Genomic DNA, 22196 nt, shown 5'->3' on the forward strand with positions numbered 1-22196 from the left:
TTCTCAGTGAATTGCTACAAGGAAAGCGGTGTAATTTTGTCTGACTGCAGCTAAATAACTAGTGCCAGAGTCTCAAACCTCCTGGAGGCAGCGAGTGAGCTGGGACAGGCCCCGTGGAGGGGAAGAGGTGGCTCTGCCAGGCTCTGCTGGCTCTTTGGGCCCTAGTCCTCTGTTCCTTTTGGCTCTGCACGGGCGTTTTCCTCGTCTGACATCCCTTGCTTTGGGAGCTCGCCCACCAAGGGCCAGGATTTCCCGATGTAGGACAAGCAACCTGGGAAATCACTGATATTCTTAAAGTAATAAACAAGTGAAAGAAGACACATGTTGTCACATAAGCAGAATGTGCCTTCAGGCATCGCATCCCAGCCAGAAGCAGTATGGGGAGGGAGAGAGGGAGGGTTACCTAGAAAAGCTGGTGGTCTCCCAGCCTGGGTATGTTCAGCTATCCCTGCTCTGCTAAATAGATATTTCCCGTGTCAGCCCCTGAGTCTTCCTTGCCACCTGCTCAATAAACCACAGGGTTTAATGGCTTTGCCAATGCGCCAGCCTTCCCACTGTGACCTTTAACATCTGATGGCCCAAGGAAGGTGCCACCTCCCTGTAAATCCAGCAGTGCACTTTGAGACTTCTGTCCTGTTAGTGCTGATACACAGTGAGTTCCTAAAATGACCATGTTAATACCGTGTTACTGAGCTACTAGATCATCTCAGCATAGCTGCCAACATGAATGAGACCAGAGGATACTCTTGTGGCCGCAGTCATTGCCCCATGAACCCAGAGAGGATGGCAGGAGCTTCAAATTATCCAGCCCAGCTCTTAGGTCTGAAATGCAAGACCAAGATAGTCTATTCAAAAGGTTAATTTTTGTTCCACCCGTGTCTATTAATACTGATTTGCACTGACATAAAGAAAAACCACGCTGATTTCTTCGACTGCAAGCAGGAATCCTGTGCTGACCATTCTAATTCCAGTCTCCAGTTACAGTGAAATTTAGGAAAAAAAAATATGAATCATAGAGTGCAAACAGGATTTGAAATATTCTTTTCATTTTAAAATATCCTGTGTTTGTATTGGCTCATAGTTCTGGCAATGGAAACATGTTACCTTTGGACATGATGCAATTCAGTCATTTGGAGGCAGGTGCCACTTAAAAGCCAAGACATAAGTGCTTGTGAGCTTCATGGCTGACTAATCCTGAGTTCTGGTCTGTCCTACCTAGTTCTGGTTGTGACTGCAGTGGTGTGTGGAATTAGGGACAGTATAGCACGCCCTACTCGTGGAGGGCGAGTAAATCTAGGATTTCAGAGCAGTTCAGAGAAGCTCTGCCCAGTCTTGGATAAAATCACATCCCTCTTAAGACAGACATAGACTGAAACCTTTAAAACAGCTCACAGAGTTCATAGGTATGAGCACTTTTCCAGGACATATATCCTGGCTGCAGGATACCCATAAACCTCTGGCTATGGTAGGTGCCACGACAGTTGTACTCCATATTTACATGATTGCATATTCTCTTGACTATCAGATCTTACTTTCTCAGGAAAATGATCTTGACATCTCTAGGGATGGCTCACAGATGTTGGTCCTCGTCAGCAGTCAAAGTAGGAGGCTGCATTGACACAAACATACAGAACGACATGGAAAGTGCTAGAATGGCATTGAACAGATTGGCAGCAGATCCTTGCTTTGAACGCAACATGTGGCTTCGCTTATTTCCAGAAAAGCAGAAATAGCAAAGATCCTGCTAAGGGCAGCAAAACTTGTTAGGAGCTCCAGCTGAAACCTAAAAGCAGAGCTGTACGTACTCAAGGACTGTATAAAAAGGTTCCCCCCATGCCCACACAGCTCTGGCAGACAGAACCACGGCAGCGCAGGGACCCGCTCCTCCTCTCGCATGCACCAGACTAACTCAAGAACTGTCTCTGCTGAGCCAGCAAAATTATACAGATGTGCAAGAATAAACAAGAGACTGAAGGTCTGATGCTGGAAATACTCCAGCACCTCCTAAAACATTTATCATGTGTTAGGAAGCTTGATGACTGCACAAGCGATAAAAAAGGTCTTGCTGACGGAGGCTGTCTGCAGCAAGGCTCCCTCCGTGCTCACATCTGCACTTGTGGCAGAGCCAAGTGAAGAGGAGGCTAATGCAAGACATCTTGAGATCATGTGTCATGGCAAACCCACTGATGCTTGCAAGGCTTCCATACAAATCAGAGGTCAGTGCGTGCTGGTTGTTTTTGAAACCAAGTTTGTAGCGACAAAGAGTTCCCAGGTTTCACTGAAGTATACGTGGAGATTTTGAGCTCCTTTGAAATCAAAACTCCAGTATGTGTGGAAGCCCAAGGAGAAAAACAGAGGAAAATATACCATCCCTTAGAGAGGGGAGCTTCTGGGGGTTGTTCATCCCTGGTAAAGCTGAGCAGAGGAATCATACAGACGTAGAGAAAGGAAAAAGATCAGAGATAAAGATGGAGACGACTTATTAAGTCCCTCATTTCCTTTTAAGGGAAAAATAAAAAGGCACATGATGGAACTGAAAGTTGATACTTTTAAATGAGAAAAAGTATGTATTTTTGTACAAAAGATGTGCTCATTTTGTGGAAGTGATGGCTGAGGGCACTGGCAGGAGCTCAGCCAGCAACAAAGATAATTAACAAAATAAGAACCAGATGTAAATCCATGCAATAAAGGCATGAACTGATACAGACAGCTGGAAATAATATCTGAAAGGGGTAAACTGCCCTTGTTCAAGGAGTTTATATATCAGTTTTCTAAACTATTCCACTGCTGAATAAATCATTCCAGAAATATGAACGCACAATGGCTGTGAAGATGATAAATTATCAAGTGTTAATACACTTCAGGGTAGGAACTGCTTTGTGGGCAAGGTTGGAAAAAACACCACTCTTTCCCTTCTCCTTCATCCTCTAGGCTTGTGCTCCAATGCAGACTCACATTTTATTGGGACGTGTTGTTTGGTGAGAGGACAACTTCACATTCCTTTCAAAGACACAAAGGCAGGATGGCTCGCCTGTCTGAAATAAAAACGTCAGTCAGCATCTGAACAGGGTGAATCCCACCCTGCCTAGGTTGTGCTCAGTTAAACATGACTATGTGGTATTACATATTCCTTGAAGTATCGAGGGTGGCAGCTGTATAAACCAAGACAACTGACTATCTGGCTCGTGTTTCTGTTCTGCCAGACCGAAATCCTTTGCAGCTTGGGGATGGCCGCTCTCGAGGAAGGGCACTGCACAGGGCTCATGGATGTGTTGTTAACCCAGCCTGTCCTTTCCAGGGCAAGCGGATCGTCAGTGAGAAACGCACCGAGAGCTTCCCCGGCCCAGGCAGAGGGCCAGACCTGAGCGAGGAAGAGACAGACCACTTGGTGGCTTTCCGCCGGGGGAGAAGGATGCAGATTGCCATCACCATGGATAACAAGGAAAAAGTAAGTGCATTGCAAATGACTGGGCTGCGACGTATCAGTGGCATCCACTTGTTCTGCTGGTGTGAGAAGGGCCATGGAGACAGATGAGGAGCTAGCCCAGCAACAGGGCATTGGGAGGGACTATATATTAATAGTGTGGAGCCTGTCACCATAAAACTCTGGCTTCCATCACTGTGAGAGAGGAAAGGCTACAATCCTTTCCCTTCTCTGTGATCCTAGCTAGAGCTAGAAGGCTGTTAAACATACTGGGTCCATCAGAAATATCAGCTGCTGTTTTGGGAGGATCGATGAAAGCACTGCCAGCTATGGGGCAGGAATCTCACCTCCTGTGTCTCACCAACTTGCTTTTGGGGCCATAGAGCAGATTGAGTCAGGAGTGCTGTCCACTTGACTCACTGCACGACTTAAAAGTTAACAGAGCTGGGCAATATCTGCTTCTAAACCCAGGTCCTGCTGTGCCTGGCCATAACCTGCTGGGTGAGCTGGCTGAACTTTGTTAATCCTTGAAACATATTTCAAATACTTCTTTGCAAATACCTTCCTCTTTACACACACAGAGGCATGTGATATTTTCCTGTTTGAGAGTTTGCACAAAGTAAGAATGCCTGCAGCAAACAGGGTCAGCAAAGGCTATGAAGGAAAACAACACTTAGTGTAGCTGCCAAACACACCCAGGAACGCTGGGAGACCTATGCAGTACCCTCGCTGGGACAGCAACCAACCACATTACCCTTCAGCCTCTCCTCCTCCCCAGAGTTTACCTAGGCTCTGAAAGCCCACGTGCTCCTTTCTTGTGGCTGTCAACCAGCTTTTTGAATGCCATGGACCTCACATAGGCAGCCTGATGGAGCCACTGGTAACTCTCCATTCGCCAGAGGTTCACGTGGTGGCTGTTGCCCGTTTCAGTCTGGCATCTTGAACGTACCTAGACATGATGAGTGACCTGACCGTGCCTGTGCTGTCGCTGTCCTTGAGGCTGTCAGTGTAATTCTGTGATGTGCAGGACAAGTGTCTTCGCTTCTGCTCTTGCTGGGCTTGTTTAAATACTTGTCTCTGAGGTCATCAAGGCTGGGACTGTGCTAGGAGAGAGCAGCAGGAGGAGTGCCTAGATTTTGGCTTCAGAACCTGAGCCCTGTTCTAAGTGCATGGACAGCCCTGGAAAGAGTAATCTCTCATATGCTTTCATTATGGAACACGAAATTTGAGGCTGAGGGTCCATGTATGTGGTTTTGGCGATGCCTTGCTCACGTTGGCCCCAAAGCAGTTAGATTCAGAGTGTGTATGAGAGCAGGCCTGCAGCTGGGCTAGCTTAAAGCCATATCTGCCTACACATTTTCACATGAACCACTGAAGAACACAAAGAGGGTGTGACGTCCCTGACGCCTGGCAGATTTGATTTTGGTGATTCAGCAGAGGCTGGTGTCTTGGGTCTTGCTCCTGCTACTTTCAGCTCCCACTGTGCTGCCATTCATTTGAGCTCATTCATTTAAATTCATTCCAAATGAAAGCAATTACCTCCATATAGCAGTGCAAGGAGCTCACGTAATTCTGTCAGCCCTCCTTCCCTCAATTGTACAGAGCAACAGTGCTCTCCTTCACACATCTTGGGCTAGAAGGTAATCCTGCTAATCCCCAGGAATGCAAACAACTCTACACTGCTCCTCCTCAGATATCAAAGTTCATTTAAAGTCTTCCCTTTTTTTTTGCTTAATCCAAACCCAGTGGCTCAGGTGGCAGAGGCAGGACTGAAGCTCAGGCACTCTTCTAGCAGCAGCGTGCTGCAAGGGAGGCCTGCTAGGTGCTGGACACGAGCCTGCTGGTGCTGATGGCCACAGGGAGAAGGATGTGCAGAGCCATTTGGTGCCTTCACGCCTTGGCTGAACAAGGGAAGGATCTCTGTTGGGAGCACAGGAAAGGCACGGAGGCTTCAAACAACACTACGAGGAGCAGTATATGCCCTCAGCATGTTAATGATCTTATTTTAAAAATGGGCTTTCATGGGAGTATTTGTTGTTATTCTTTGAATTCCTTTTATAATTTAGAAAAAGACACCAAACCATGTGTTTGAAACTCTATACTCTGTGATACCTGTTACCAGTTGGATAAGTTTCAGGGTCCAGCGGAGCTCAGGTTTCCTTGTTCCTGGTGATTTCCCTAGACTGATCAGGCCCTGTTCCATCCCTAGTTAATCAAGATATCTTCATACTACTACTTTAATTATGTAACTTCACACAACAGCTACAACAGCCAGGACAAAAACCAGCTCTCGCCACGCAGGCACCTTACAACATGACTAAAGGACGTGGCTGTAGGAGAGTTAAACTGTTGGATTTCAGGGTCATCTCTGCAAGCTACTTTCTTCCGTCCGCACTTGGTCAGCCTTTTCCCAGGATCAGTGACAGAAGCAGATGGGGCTTGAAGTGACAGGTCACGTTGGCATCTCACATCATGCCAGCTTGGGCTGGTTGAGTCAAGGGAGATTTGGTCCAGCCCACCCTGTCACTTCAGCTGTTCCTAAGCTGCGTTGAGGATTAGTGTTTTGAACAAGTGCTTCTTTTTACTGGTAGTCGCAGTGCTTGAAAAACTGAAACCAGGCAAGTCTGGCTCACATGCTGTGCCTCAGGACGATGTGTTTCTCCAAGAGGCACTGGAAGACTGCAGTGCAGAGGGCAGATCAGAGTCAGTAACACCAAAATGTATAAAATGCTGTATTAAATGATTTTAGCCTATAGAACTCAGTGTGTGTCGCGGGGATGTTGAATACAGCGATTCATTTTGGAAATGGAGGCTGAATCCCCCCAGCACTGGTGGGATCACGGCACCCACAAACCCTGGCTGCCCTGGGCTTCAGTTCCCCCCACGCAGCAGGGTTATAGCGTGACTCTGCTGTGGGGGCAATAAGCATGTGAGCGATGCCGAGCGGCTCAGCGCTGCATCACTTCAGGAAAGCAGCTGGTGAACAGGGAAACCTGCCCTGGAGGGTTCTGCGACCCAAAGGCAGCCCAGGACCGCAGAGAGCGGGACCTGCCGGCGTGGGCTGTGCTCTAACAGCAGCGGGAGTGCGGCAGTGTCTGCACGAACACTGTTTGCAGCAGCAGCCAACAGCACAGCGTCAGGGAAAGAGCAGGAGATCAGGGACGCCTGCAGCCATCCCTCCCCTCTCGTACTCACCAGCCCCCAAGGTAGGGCTCTCCTCTGCCAGAACAGCATCTTTCTCCTTGACAGGCTTTTTCCTGCCTGAATTCTCATCTTTTTTTTTTTGGAGTCCATCTAAACTTTATCCCCCACATCTCCAGCCAGGAGCTGCAACCTTAAGCGCCGTGCTGTGTTGAAACATCCCTTCTTTTTCTTCAAACTTGTTACCTGATCACTCCACTCGATGTTCCTGCGTCACGGGAAGCAGCACATGGATCATCCCCTGTTCACTTTCCCAAAGCACAACCGATTTTATCGACCCGTTTCACATATCCCTTCATCTCTTCTGCAGGCTTAAGAGACTGACCCTATTTAGATGTGTCTGGTGAGGAAGTTGTTCTAAATTTTTGATCACTCTCATTGTCCTTGTTTGTGCCTTGGTTATTTTTACTATATTTTAATACAAGAAGACCAGAGCTGTACATGGTATTCGAGCTGCGGATGTACTCAGTGCATAACAATGTTCTGGCTTGTTCTCTATTCTTCTCCCAACAACTTTGCATTTTGTTTGCTTTTTTTCTAAATGATTGAGCTAACGTTTTCAGAGAACTAGTCACAATAACACCAAAATTTCATTCCTGAGTGTTAATCGTAGTTCAGGCTTCATTAATCTGCGTGTGTATATATAAGAAGGGGCATTTTTCTCCATGTGATTTATTTCGTATTATTGATATTGAATTTCATCTGTAATTTTATGATGCAGGCATTCAATGTCAAGAGAGCTTTTGCAGCTCTTTCCTGGCAAATTACATTCTTTGCTCTGGATGATTTAGTATCATCAGCAAACTGTCATCTCTCTATTCAGCTCCTTTTCCAGACCATTTATGAGCATGTTGAGCAGCGTGTGTTCCAGCGGCACACCCCTGCTAAGCTTCTGCCATGGAAACTGGCATTTTCTTGCCACTTTTTGTCTTCTATCCTTTAATTAGTTGTTAATCCAAAAGAGAAACTTAATTTTCATCCCCACATTGACCAGCTACTGGGAGAGCCTGGTGGGATATCAGTGTTGTCATCTGAGTAGCTGTGTGTTAGGACCTGAGCTGAGACGCCCAGGCTGAGGATTAGCTTTCAGCCTCCCTTATTATCCCAGCATGGTCTGTCCTGTGGGGTTTTTCCCCTCATGCCCCAGCTGGTTCCCTGCTCATTCTGGGTTATTTGTGTCCTCCCTCCCACAGAGGCCTGCGGTGCCTAGGAGAGAGGATCACATCCATCCCTCTGCCTTCGGCCACATCCCATAGCTTGGCCGCTGTCAAATCTGCCTCCTCCTCTCTGCACTTGCCAAATTCATCATATTAAAACATTTGATGGGCATCCTCGTTATCCCACATTTTTCTCTATTTTTATTCATGATGAAATTCGATTTAAAAAAAAAAAAAGACTCCCATTCTTGCTGCCCTTGGTGCTGCTAGCTGGCACCACATTGTCAGCCCCAGCACACAGCTGGGTCAGAGGCTGCCAAGGAGGAAATGCAAGGGAAAAAAGGTTGTTCTCATTATTTTATTTTCCAAAACAGTCCCAGTGCCTTATATTACCCTGCCATCTTGAAGCCTGTTTTTTTCTACCCAGTGAAAGACTCTTCCACTCTCTGTTAGCACAGAGGGCTGGAGGGACCAAATTATCCTGTCTCCTTGCAGAACACATGGCTCTACTGATGCAACTCCATGGCCTCCAGTGCTGCTGCTGGCCTGGAGGTGCTGCACCGGGGATCTTTCTTCCCACCTCTGCCTGGCTGCCCCTCAGTCTGCATCAGGGCTCTCCCTGCAAGCAGGACCGAGGGTAATGCCTAGTGTTTAGCACTGGTTTTCCTAAAGAGCCACTCCATGCTCTGGCAGAGTTTCAGGATCATTAATACATTAGAGCTGCGAGCCAGCAGCCCAGGACCAGTGGAGCACAATGGTTAATTAGCAGGTTACAAATCATCTTTTAAATGGACAGTTGATAGGGCTTCAGGGCTTTTAAATTGTCCTTTTATTAACAGAGTTTTCCCAGGATGGTGTATCAGAAATGACTGTTTGTAATCAAGACACACAAAAGCTGCTTTCAGGGACTTAACAGATGAGTTTGACTCCCGTGCTTGCATGGGAGAGGAACCAAACCCGTGGCTGGAGAAACACTTGCTTTCACATTGCAGATGGGAGGGGAAGATATAGGCAGAAAGGGCGGCTGAAAACTCTTTAGCTCACTTCAGGCAGCACAATTAGTAGGTACGTTTTTCAAAAGAGTTAGAAAAAATATCCTCTCACATGCTAGTTTCAAAAATCCTGCCCAGTGGGGAACCTGAGCACTGGGAAACGAGCTCTAAGCTCTTACAAAAATAAGAAATGCCAGTTCTGGTGCTGACACGTGCCTGGAGAAGTGGGTACCAAAAGGTTAATTTAACACATCTGTCGGTGCTTATGTTTAAAGTAAGAAGAAGGGAAGTAGCCCAGAGGTGTCGAAGCCCATCAAAGCTTTTGGTTTGGAGAACTGTTAGTACAAAACAACGCTTAACACGGCTGGAAATGGCATCAGCATTGTCACCATTGCATGGTAACGTTAGCTGGGTGTCTGTACGTCGGGAGGGCAGACAAACCCGGTGTCAGAGAGCATTTGGGGTCCCAGGGCTGTATCCTGGTTAGGATCATTCCGTGGCCGAGAAATTGAGAAATCCTTGCATAAATCTCAGAATAAACAAACATAATCTTCACTGCCTGCTTTAGGTTTTTGTTCCCTCCTCATGTCTCTCCCCCTGCTGTGCAGGAACAGTTAAACTATGGGATGATAATGTCATTGTCGTATTTCATAATTTTGGGGGCGGAGAAGAGGAAGGAGGAGAAAAACATGTTTTGCTTCCCCATGGCCTGGGTGTGTCATAACAGGCTAACAGAGCTCTGGGGCAGCACGGATGCGAAAATCTGCTCCTGAGCAAGCGCACGGGCAACGCGAACCGTGTGCTCCCAACTGCCCAGCTCAGACCTGCTCTCCTGGTACAAAAGAACCCGATTTGGTTGGTCCTCTCTATTTTCCGCAGTGCCCTTTGAGGAGCAAAAATAGAAGCAGACTAAGGAAAAAGGCAGCCTGGCTTTGAGGGAGGGGTGTGAAAGGATGCAGAGCCGTACAGCGTCCCTGTGGCAGTGATTTGTGGTGTGCACTGAGGAGCTGGTGCCCCAAACCAGCCAGCTTTGGGGGGCAGGTCTCCAGCGCTGGCCAGCCACGAGGAGCTGCATCTTCTCCTGGGTCTCGCGAGCAGCAGCGCAGTCCCTCAGCCGGGCCGTCCCAGCACATCTCCTGGGTGCAGACTCACTCTTCGCTGCTCCTGGGCAGAGACAGGGCTGCAGTCAAGCTGCGCTGGGCTGCAGACAGGCAGAGGCACGCTGCTCCCCCCGCAGCTTACGCACACCCTGGCTCCGTGCTCTGGCTGTGCGGATGCTCTGGCTTTCCGGTTCCCGTCTTTGGGGACACAATCAGGCATTGTAAAGGATCCAAACCGAATCATTCTTTGCATGAGCTTCCATGAGAAATATGCAGACTCAGATGAAACAATAGCACACCCATGCAGCTCCCTGCCTCAGTTTCCCCATCAATTATGAGCTCTCTTTGGCATTTCCAAGACAATCAGTGCTCCTTCTCTCCTGTCTCTCCTCCCACACAAGGTTTCCCCCAGGGACGGAAGGGCTCCAGCTCTTCTGCAGCAGCTGGCTCCTTTGTACTCTTTCTAAAACAGTGATTTTCTTTTACAGCTGCTTTAAAGGCTGAACATCCATCTGCACCTTGCTCCCCAGCCAGCCTCCTCCAATAAGCAAAGTTTCCAGGTTTCTGCTGTTTTAATCTCTCTACAAATGCAAGGTCTCAGTTTTGGGCTGCAGAGACTCGTTAGATCCCTCGCTACTGGTTCTTCAAATGGGGCTGGACGAGCCATTAACTTTGAGCCTGGGGGGAGCATTTTTGGTTCCATAAGTTTTCGCAGCAACCTTTAGAAATAAACACCCAGTATCATCTTTCACCATATCCCAACCCCTTTTTTTGCAAGAGGCCAGGATATGGTGAGGGGTGGCTGCTCTGAGCACAGACCCATCTGCATTTTTTCCCCAATCTTTGCTGAAAAATCCTAGGACAATATAGCTAACATCTTCCTCGTCATTCCCAAGGATCTGTTTACACAAGCTTCCACCTGTACTGGAGCTACACCAGCTTCACACCAGTCAGACCACTGTCCATGAGCGCTGGCTATATGGTCACACTTCCCATCTGCCTCAGATTTAGCACATGTGTGTGATCCCCCAAAAGACTGTCCCCTGCTTGATCCCACCGGGTACGTGGGAACTGGCTGCAGTGGGGCTGGGTTGGAGGAGGCTGGGCAGAGCGGGCAGGTATTAATCCTGGTATCCCGAGTTTCACGCACCCAGCCCCGTAAGGCTGGGTTAAACGTGGGGCTGGCAAATGCCTGGAATAAAAGTCCTGTTTCCAGGCTGGGTTGGACCCCACGGCACTGACGCTTTCTCGAACAGCTGACCTGGCAGGTTGTGCTGCAACTTTCCTCTTTGTGTTTTGGTTTTGCTTGGCACTGCAAAACGGCAGCACAATAATCTCAGCCCCACACGCTCCCCGGCCCCGTAGCGGTTCAGCAGGGAAGGGAATTTGGGGATGCTGCTGGGGCTGCAGCACCCCAGGGCCTCTCTGCTCGTGGTTTGTGTGAGGCGGCCCCAGGGCTACCACGTACAGTTACAAAACAGGGGGGAGGCAGGGATAAATGCTGTGCCACTTGGCAGCCGCCGTGCCGCAAACCACGTGCTATGGCAGCGTCTGGGTGGGAGTGGGAGCTGCTAACAGAGGCATGTGGCCACCTCAGGGCTGATGCCTGAGCAAGCACCAACCCCTTGCCCTGAGTGCCCTGAGGGGCTCAGCAGCGTGGGGGGCAGGCTGGTGTCCTGCCCTCGTCTGCTTGGCACATGCAACAGCAAGCAGCCCTCCCGCTGGCACCCACAATACTCTAACCAGGGCAGAAAGCCTTTCTTAAAAGATATTTGTGCCCTGCAGACTATTCTGCTAAGACCCACTGTGATCCCACCCTGGCCTCTGACATGGCTGTGTCTAGAGAACTGCCGGGCTCGTGGCGTGCCTCACGTTTAGTGTGTGTAGTTCATTAAGATGGAGGGGCTAATTTTCACCTCCTGCCAGGCAGGGGGACATCAACGCTAGAGCAGAGCTTGCAAATCTGGTGGCAGCATGGCTAAACCCAGTGGAAGCAGGGATGGACTCCAGTAGAAGGGCACCGTGTTTGACAGGGACAAAAATCTCTCCCAACTTTACCATGCTGGCTTTCAGCTGCATCTTAGGTGGGCTCCCAGTTGAATCGTAAGCTGGCTCTTTGGCCAAAATCTGAAAAGGTACCTGAACCTTAGTCTGCCTTGGAAAGAAATGGGACCATACAGGACACCTCTCTGCCCCTAGTTTGGGAGGAGGAGGGACCTTTGGGAATACATCCCTTTTTCTTGCTTTTCTCATACATCCCTTACGTTCTGACTTCTTTTTTTCCACATCAGTTTGATTCAGAGCCCCAGAAACCAATCTTGCCTCTGTTGCTGACCTTTTCTGGGCAGTTCTTACACAGCCTGGTGGGCACGGGGTCAGGCACTGACTCCCCTGCCAGGAGTCCTTGCTTAATCCTTGAAATAATTCCTGTGTCTGTGCTCTTGCAGGTAGAGGAGAGGAGAACAGCAGAGAAGAGGAGATCAGACAGTGACAGAGGCCCAGAAAGTGAGCACGGTCGGAAGGTGAGTGGGGCCCCGTGTGCCTTTGGGGGATCCCTTGTCTTGAAAGAGGAAACCAGTAGGATGTGCCTCCCCACCAGTAAGAGTTGCCTCAGTCCTAAAGGAAGCAGCAATGTGTTGTGGTGTGGTCCCCACTGTTTGTCCTTCTCATCATCCAAAGCTTTGCTGAGCAGCTAAGACACCTGAAGCAAAACAGTGCTGGAAAGAGGTGACAGGGGACCTGCCCTTCACACCTTGTCGTGGCTGCTTAAGTCCCTAGCACAGCAGCAGGGGTGTTATGAAGGGTAACGTGCTCACCCGTGTGGCAGCACAGCCCTGGGTGGGTTCTCTCCCAAAACCATTTGCTTGTGGGTTGACAGGCTCAGGCCATATTAGCTACAGCTCCTCACTTCAGCAGGAGCTGAGTAGGATGGAGGTAAATTAAAGCACTGACTGGATAATGCAAACCCTGGAGGACACGCTGGCTCCCCCGAGCCTGCAGATGCTCTTAATTAATGGAGCACAAATTGAATAGTCCCACCTCAACGTGATTCATTAGGAGGACACAGATGGGCTCTTAAACATTAATTCTAGCTGAGCCCCCCAGAGCAGAAAAGGGGGGCACAAGAGCATTGTGGTCCAGCTAACCACAGCTGTGCCGCAACTGAGGTGAGCCCCTGGTCAGGGACCAGCTCCCCCTGCTCCGTGGGCCCCACAGCCACTGCTGCACCTACCCATGAGGGAGCACAGGCACCAGCCTCAGGCTTTCCCTCACCTTTGGCTTCCCTTTTGCTAAAGGACAAGGTAATGGCGCAGGGCACTTCCCTTATCCTCCAGCTCTGCAGGTTGAACCTTGCTCTCACTAGGGATGTGCTGCTCAGCTCTTGCAGGCTTCTCCTCCTTCAGGACCCACCATGGCCGCACCCACTGTGCCTCACCGTGCCACGGGGCTGGAAGCTGTGGGGAGCATCTCCAGGCCTGTGCCCCAACCCGGGGACCAGTGCTTGCCCTTGCTTTGCCCTGGTGTGCCTTGCCTTTCTGCAGACCTCATCTCATGGGGGATGCAGCCTTAGGTCCCCCAGCTCCTGCTGGCTAACGAATGGAGGAGCAATTACTGCCACCCCATCTTGGGCCCACGCAGGTGGGTCTCCTTGGTAACAGGGCTTTCAGTCACTCCTTCCCCGCTGCTCTGCTTTTATCAGCAGTGCAATGCTGAGACGTTAATCCCTATTTGGGGAAGGGGTGAGGGTGGCTGATGTGGAAAGGCACGTGCATGAAGCGATGAATTATCCACTGGTAATTAGCACCCCAGGACTCAGCTCTGCACTAAGCTGTTCACTACACAGTGCTGTTTGACAGCACATCATGGCCAGTTGGCTCCTGTTCCCACCATGTCCATTGACCTGACAGCTGGGTTACCCACCTTTCCCTCTTCACATGCTCCATCAGATCTGAACCATGTTTTCATTAAGCTTTGTATTTTTGAACAGTGGCAGCCCTTAACTAGTCTATCATGAGGAGGAGGGATAAACCCAGAGGCTGAAAGCAATGAAGGTGAAGAGCCCCTTTGCTCCAAGGATGCTGCTCTTGGCACTTGCAGTACTGTGTGCCCTGGGCACAGGGTCGGCCCCAGCTCTGTGACAGTGGGCTCCTAGGGATGCCTGGTGGCCACAAAGGCCATCTTCCTTCTCAACCCTGCCAGTGTGAAGGATTTCTTAGGCATAACTTTGATTTAAGTCTCCCAAAGTCTTCAGGTGGGGTGATTCATCAGCCCAGTGCATGTTCTATGAGAGTTCAACCTCTTAGACTCTGTTGGGAGATGTTGCAGAGCCCTTCTGTGTGCACATCACTTTAGAGAGAGAAACTAACCTCGCTCCAAGTTGTTTTCAAACATTACTGAGCGTTTCTGGTGGTGACAGTACAGAGTACATTGAATGCAGCTGTTCCGGGCATTTTTATTAACAAGAAGCTCTGTTGCCTCCGCTAGGATGGTGGGAAGTCAGTCCAGAAGAGCCCTGGAGACCTGAGTTTCCCCATGACTGGACGGGAACGCTCGGAGTACCTACGCTGGAAGAGGGAGCGAGATCAGATCGACCTGGAACGACTGGCACGTCAGAAGAACGCGAAGGGCGAGTGGCGACGGGCTTGGGATATGGAGAAGTCAGAGCACATGTAGGTCCTCCACGGTCCTGGGGTGGTTTGTCTGCAGCAGGCCTTCTAAAGCCAGCGATGAGATCTTGTGCAGATATTCATTGCTAATCAAATCCCATGCTGTCATGTGCCTCTCCCTGACCAAATCCACATTGCTGTCTCTTTCTCCTCCGGACCATGTCTATCAGTGGGACCAGATATCAGAGTGATTCTTGTCTTTTCTTTCTGACATGAGGTCTCCTACCCTGATAGGAGATACTGTGTGCTGACACAGACGGCCTGCCTTTGATCCCAGCGGGACTTGGGCTATGGGAGGGAGGACACCATGAATCAATGCTCAGTCCACATCTGCAGGGTCCTCTCCATCTCCACACGTGGGACAGCTCTTAATGGGGTCTGACACCTCCCCGCTTTAAACACTGTCCCTCTAACTGTGTGTGTTCAACTGGGTCACACCAGCTAGGCAGCTTTGGAGGATGACTTGGCACCTGCAGCAGGACAAGGTTTCGATGGGGTGTGGAGTTAGGGAGTGTTACATAGGCTTGCTGGTAAAAGCGTTTGTGCAGGGCAGATAGATGGGACAACCTTTTGGCTGAGGAATGGGACCGAATAAATAGATTTTCAGTCACTGAGACCCTGGTAATTAGAGGTGAATTGGCTTCAGTGGGTGCTGAGTGCTGCTGGCAAGACAGCTCTGAGCCCTACTGTTCTCTCATATATCAATTTTTAAGAGAAAAGCCATAATACAAAACAAGCAGGATTAGAAACCAACCAAACGAGCCTGATCCACAGGTCTGATCTGAGATGACAAGTCCTGAAGCTACATCAGATTGTGTTTAGAAGCTTGGGAAGCTGCATTTGAGCATGGTACAGCTACACTACAGGCATCCAGAGGCTTCATGGATGTTCACAGAATTAAATATACACGTATGGGTACTGATGTAAAGGTTTTAGAGGTTCTCCTTTGGGGTAGAATTGCCTCACAGCCTCATTTCTCCTGGGTAGTGCATGCAGTTGCAGCTCCTGCTGATAAACCTGCACAGATCTGCCAGTGGGCAGGTGCAGAAGGGCCGAAGGCTGGAGCCTGCGTTGTCTCGAGGTCTCCTGCCCACGCTTTTGCACGCTGGAGGAGAACGGTCAGGTCTGACAATGCCTGTTTTTAACCTGCAGGTTTGAAGAGGACTTTGTTAAGGATGGGGAGCCAGCCTTGGATAATCCCAGCAATAAGAAAGGTTGGCAAGGGACACCTAGACTCTGTCCTGATGCTAGTGAATGCTGATCGTGCGAACCCCAGCGCCACAGCAGCTGTCGTGGCTCTCAGTTGTGAAACTCTGCTTTCCTGGGCAAACGCCTCTGAGTGCAGTGGTGGGGTCTCAGCCCTCTCTGCTTTGCAGAGTGCTCAGGGGATGGGATTTGAGCGGCTGGGTGCTAGTGCTTTTTACCTTTCCAGGGAGAGCAGTGGCTTCTGTAACCTTGTACAACACCATACGGAGGCTCAGCACTGCCTCGTTTCCCAGACACTGGTTTGAGAGGCAATCCTATTCCAGAGCACATCATCTCTGATCCCTGTGGCACGTGCTGGCTTCCTTACTAGCATAAGTCCATCATGACTCCTGTTTCTCAGGAGATGGACTGGCAGAACAAAGCTTTCCCTTGTGACACCCTATTTGAACGTCAGGCTTTCTGCTGCACACCCAGTACAGAACCTCACTCACTTCTGTGCCTGCTTTGCTTTGTCCTTTCAGGGGGAAGAAACGCAAGGAAATTCCAGAACAGGTCCTTCCCTCCCGACGGGAGAGGTGAGTAAACCACACGGCTCCGTTGTGTCACCCCACTAAATGTCAGCACCTCTGATACGCCCTCGTGGAGAGAGTTCTCTCCAGGCACTCTCACAGATTTGGGGTGCCTTTAGGGGATGTACCACATGGCTGCTCTCATAGCTGGGGGGTACGGTCACAGAATCCCAGAATCAATGAGGTTGGAAGAGCCCTCTGGGATCATCGAGTCCAACCATTGCCCTGACACCACCATGGCAACTAGACCAGGGCACTAAGTGCCATGTCCAGGCTTTTCTTAAACCCCTCCAGAGATGGTGACTCCACCACCTCCCTGGGCAGCTCCTTCCAATGGCTAATGACCCTTGCTGAGAAGAAATGTTTCCTGATGTCCAACCTGAACCTCCCAGTCTGTGCTGTGGGGCAAGGGAGAACACGTTTTCTAAGTACAGCACAAGGGAGTCTGTATCCAAGGAATAAGATTTAAAGTTATAATTGGAATGTGGACTAAAAAATGCAGAGGAAATGCCCCTAAACTATCCATTTGTATTTATTGCTGTAGAAAATATACGTACAGTGTACAGACAGCTTCAGAGGCTTCCCCCTACAGAGGCATTTTCCAGTGATACAAGGATGTTGGCCCCTTCAGCAGTCCATCAACTGCTTCTGCCTGCTCTTGCATGGCCTTTCCACCTGTCTTCTAGGTGGAGGACAGCGTGGAGTGAATGTGAGCGACCCTGGTCCGAAAGCAGTACCTGCTGTGAGCAGCCGAGCCAAAGGGAAGGACAGACTGACGGGCAGAGCCAGGAGGTAAGGAGGCTGGCAGCAGTGCTGCGAGCTAGTGGTTGTGATATGCATGTCCAGGTCTCATTCCTTCCCTGACTGTGAAGAGGGACAGACAAAAAGAGATATTGTTCCACAACGGCAGCTCTTCAGAGGAGTCCACGCTGGCTGGGACCATGTCTGGCAGGACTTCACCTAGTGGGGTTTGTGGTACTGGTGGGGTGCACCGTCGCTGTGCTGACCCCCTGCATCAGCTCTGCGGAACAGCCCAGGGGGGTCAGCGTTACTCTGGGACCAGATTTGGGCAGCACTGGCACATGCCCCAGCAAGCTGTTGAACACGTCTTATCTGACCTCCAGGCACTGCTGATATGGAGGAGCAGCCTCCGAAGGTAGTTCTCAACTGAACCAATAGCAATTAGGATTGATGCTGTGGTACAGATGTCTCTTCTTCTTAACGATCCCTGACCTGGTGAGCAGGGAAGTGGCCTGCTCCTGCCAGCTGTGGGCAGCACACAGCAATGATTTGCACAGAAGTAATTTCAGAATATCAGCACAACTAAGTGCATTTTACAGGTTCGCCCACATCCTCCCAGGGGCCCCCCTCCCCTGCTGCTCTCCATAATTAAATTTCAGTGCAGTCTCCAGTTTCCTGGAGCCACACTGATGGTTTAATAACAGTAATCGTCTTCGCAGCACTGCCATGCCCTTTAGTGGGCACCAAAAGGACCAAGAGTTGATTACACACCCCAAGCCTCTTCATTTATCCAGAACACAAAACCATTCCAGTAGCTTTTAACTTAGCATTCTTCAACCACCCAGGGCAGTTATGACCACGCACAGACACGTGCTTCACAGGGACACTCAGCATTAACGACAAGAAAGGAGCTGGCTGGAGGTCAGCTGCTGCTTGCTGTCACTTGGCTGAACTGAAGCGTGTGAGGCAGGCTCTGGGTGTGCAGGATTCTGCGGTGGCAGGACAGTAGTAGGTCTAATATGCAGACCCTGGCACTGTGTTAAGCTTGGAGATTTTTTTAATATTGCTTTTGTTTCCAGGGGCTGTGCTTTGAGGAACTGCACCTGAGCAGCCCTAACTCAGCTAGTTACGCTGTGGACTGGGAATCTACTTACAGCGTAAAGATGGGTTATCTTCTGTCTTCCTAAGCACTGTTAGTCAATCACACTTTTAAAAATTAAATTTAATTCTGATAAACTGATGACAAATAAGATGAACAGTATGCAAATAATCGTTAGCTTTGTTTGTAAGTGACATTCCAGGTCTTTCCATTCTTCAGCTCCATCCCCAATCAAATCTACTTGGGAAAGAGAAGCTGATGAGCTGTGCTCCTGCTCGCCCTTCCCAGCCGCTGACTGCAGCACCAGGGAAGGGACCCTGTGACTCTCTGATCATGTAATCTTGTCCCTGAAGCTGGAAGAGCATCCTTTGCTCACTGCTTGTCTTTGGGAAGAGCCATTCCTGAAGCTCTTCCTTTCACTTCAAACCTCAGCTCAGGGAGCCTGTGGGGTGCTCAGGATTCCTGACCTTCGCTTGTATCTGCCCTTTATCACTTAGAGACTCCTCTCCCATTTAAGCCCAAGCAACCCAACAACAGTGGTAAGACCCATGTGGAGCACCTGGTGGTGACTCCCAGCAGCACCTTACCCCATGAGGAATTTGGAGCCAAGTTCCCATAAGAGCATCTGTCATGGCTAGCACTAGCCATGCTAGGGAATGTGCTGAGTATTTTCGTTGCATGTTAGAGATTAATAACACACTCTGGTGGGTGAGTGGTAACGAGGAGGAGGAGGAACATGCCAGGCAGAGATGCTGAATGTTTCAAAATTGCTGTCTAGCTAGTTGTGGCTATCTTTAGACCTGTGGGGGTGGTCTGTTCTGGGCTGGCTCTGCGGGAGCCGTGCAGTGGTGGAGCAGACAGAGCAGGGAGAGGCAGAAACCTGCAGTCAGCAAGTCATTCCTCTGTTTAGAATCTGTGTGGGGAAAGCAGTCATTGGTGCCACCAGCATCAATGCTGAGTGCAGAGGGGGAGTGATCACGAGGGCAGCCCATGCTGAAATTTAACACGGTTGACTATGTACGATGAACTCTACCCCCACAGCCTGACTTGCAGAGCTTTTGCAGGGCACCACTGCAAATACAACCCCAGTGGTGGGGGCTGCTTCCAAGAAAAGGGGCTGGGTCTGTCACCAAGCCCTCCAGGACTGCTCCAAGCTGCTTCGCCCTCTGTCTTATCATCAAGGACATGGTACCCAGCTCCACACGCTGAGAGAGCCTTGAGGTGCTCGCAAATGCAATTCACTTCTGCCCGAAGGACTTTGCTAGATAAACAGACAGTGTGAAGCAGCTTAGTGGGATTGTATGGTGGAGCCTGTCATGGTAATTCCCACACAATTTCCACGAGGGCACATGAGGTCACTAACACATTTGCCTCTGGAAATGCCTGACTCTTCAGTCACCTCAATGTGTATTTTCATTTTTTTGTACCTTGGCCCAGATTTGCCAAATGAAGAGGCCAATAAGCCCAGCAGAGGCTGCCTAGAGAAGAATTAAATCTCACACAGGTTTGCACATGTTGTGTTTTAAGAGTATGGGGCAAGGAGAAACATGTGTATATTATATATATGTGTGTGTATATATATATAAAATGTTTGTGTGTGTGTGTGACTCACCAGGCACACATCTGAGAAGGTAAGGGTTACTCCCTGCCCAGTTCTCCTGGCTGGGACACGGCATGGGCACTGCACGGGCAAATTCAGATTTATATTCATCCTAGCAAATTCAAACAAGCAAAAGCAAGCAGTTCATCATGCAGCCTTTAAACTGTGGCCCTCTGGCACAGGATGTTGTAGCTGCTGCAAATTTATTATGGGGTCAAAATGCACTTACACAAATCCTTGGAAGGGACTGTCTACTAAGCATGACTCAACACAGAGCTACCACCTCAGGCTCAGGAAACCCCAGAGCTGCACGTTTCTGGAAGCTGGAGGGTAGTGGGGAGGTGTTGAACACATTGGCCCTCTTTCCAAACTCTAAGCATCTGCTGGTGATGCTGAGAGGGGAGGAGAGCCTGGGCTAGCTGGATCTTCAGCCTGATCCTTACGGCCATTCTTGCAGTCTGCTTGCACATGTCCCAGTCTCAAACCTCCCAAGCTACTTCAAAGTAATTTTATCCTTCACTGTCTGTCTCTGTGGAGATCTGGGACACTTGGGCACTGTCAGGCAAGCAGGACGAGACTGTGGCACACATCAACATAAGCAAACCATATATCTTATTAGTCTAACGACAGCTGTCTGTCCTGGCAATTAGATTTTATGTTTTCAGTACATTTAGAATTACAACAACAAGTTCGTTAAGATTTAGTGGTCTCGGATGAGTGTCTCTGGACGGGCTGAGTGCTTTGCAGGTGCCAAAAGGAACTGGACCAGTTATGTCTGCCACCTTTATCTCTCGCTGCCTGGTCAAGGGGCTCAGACAAGGAATGCCTGGCCCTGGTAGAAGTTCCTACCTGGGTGTCAGGCAGGGAGAGTGGCTTTGCCATATGACAACTTGAAAGCCTAAATTCTGAATTTTTTTTCTTGACAGATGGGATGCAAAAGAAGGCGAGGACATGTCTTTTCTGAAGGATGACCTTGACAGCCAGGTGAGTTCATCAGTCAAGGGTGGCTGCTGAGTTTTCTCAAAACATGCACTGTCAGGAAAGCTGGGGGCTCTCAGCCAGTGCAGAGCTGGGAGTCATCTATGTTGGGGTAGATACAACCCTCGTTAGCACTCTCCAGATGGCATATGAGAGCAACTTCACTTCTTGCATTGACCCTCTGTCAGCACAACCCCACTTACTCTGGTCCCTGAACACTTCTTTGCTCCACCTACATCCTTTTACTTCCTTTCATAGCTTCTGCAAATTTTTCCCCAAGTTTTGGGAACCATCATGGACAAGGAATACCATAGACTAATATTTCAATAAGCTGAACTAAATGTCCCCTTCTTTTCTCAGGCGAGCCTTGGTATGGACAAGCGGAAGAGCAGAGGTGAGGAGGGAGTGGAAGAGAATTGCACAGCTGAGCTGGAGGAGAAGGTGAAACAGCCAAGCCTGCAAGATCATGGGCCCTCCTCATCACAAAGGCTACGAAGTGGAAAGGGCCAGTCTGCCCACAATGGCCAGAAGGAGGAGCGGAGGGGAGCGAAGGGCTGCAGCACGGAGGTGTCTGTGGCCAGCACAGGTGACTCAGAGCCAGGGCCCAAGCCAAGCAAGGAAGGCGTTGGGGAAGATGCCAGTGGGAAGCCTGGCACTGCTGACATCCCTCAGGAGAAGAACACTAACGGCACTGCTTCACAGAGCAGCCTTCCAAGCACTGTGCAAGCCACCAGACACGGCAGTGAGGAGACCTTGTCATTGCCCATGGGAGCAAATTTAGATGGAGCTGGCTTAGAGAAAAACACAGCCTCAGAACAGGAGTCCACTGAGGGCTCTTCAAACAGCCATGGAGGAAAGCTGGACACAGCAGGGGGAGACAGACTGGATGCAGGTCAAGGACAGCTGGTGAGAAAAAGAGGGGAGGAAGTGACCCAAGACACTGCCCTGCAGGGGAAGACACTTGCACTGAAAGGAGATGGAGATGCTGAAGGCACTGAACACAGAGGAGAGCCTTTGCCCCCAAGGAGAGCCCCCTCTGACAAGACTGTTGTGTCTGAGCAGGACACAGCAAAAACACAGTCCAGGGAAGGGGACCGGCCTGAGGATTGCAAGGACAAGGACAGTGGGGACACTCTCAACTAGCAAAGATTGTACCGGCTTGCCTGAGACAGCAGGTGAGTTCCTGAGCACACTCCCCATGGTGTGTTTGTTATCCCATTAACTCTCAGTTGTAGTACAGATCCACAACTCCATCTTCTGTGGCCGTAACGGCATCATACCAGATAACTATCCAAAAGTGTTAATTGTGATATGGATCCCTCAGGTAGTCTAAATTTGTGCATCACAAAGACCTGCCCTGGAGTGGAGGGGAAACGATGGAAAGTCAGACAGGAAAATTTGGACAGAAAACTGGACAGCTGAGTCTGGTTGGTGACATGGATTAGTCAGAGCACAAACTGAA

The 22196-nt window shown here is 49.7% G+C and overlaps 1 protein-coding gene across 2 annotated transcripts in view; it reads left to right on the forward strand.

Moving 5' to 3' along the window:
* Positions 1-22196, forward strand: part of CCDC9B (coiled-coil domain containing 9B) — a 39823-nt gene that overhangs the window by 10221 nt on the left and 7406 nt on the right. For both annotated transcript variants that reach the window (XM_068397732.1, XM_068397733.1), the window contains 8 exons: positions 3299-3448; positions 12322-12396; positions 14360-14544; positions 15694-15755; positions 16269-16322; positions 17003-17108; positions 20683-20740; positions 21095-21909. In XM_068397732.1, the coding sequence (XP_068253833.1) occupies positions 3299-3448; positions 12322-12396; positions 14360-14544; positions 15694-15755; positions 16269-16322; positions 17003-17108; positions 20683-20740; positions 21095-21877 (1473 nt within the window). In that variant the 3' untranslated portion in view covers positions 21878-21909. The remainder of the gene's footprint in view (positions 1-3298; positions 3449-12321; positions 12397-14359; positions 14545-15693; positions 15756-16268; positions 16323-17002; positions 17109-20682; positions 20741-21094; positions 21910-22196) is intronic.

This window comes from Nyctibius grandis, chromosome 4 (genome assembly GCF_013368605.1).
Source record: "Nyctibius grandis isolate bNycGra1 chromosome 4, bNycGra1.pri, whole genome shotgun sequence".
Lineage (NCBI taxonomy): Eukaryota > Metazoa > Chordata > Aves > Nyctibiiformes > Nyctibiidae > Nyctibius > Nyctibius grandis.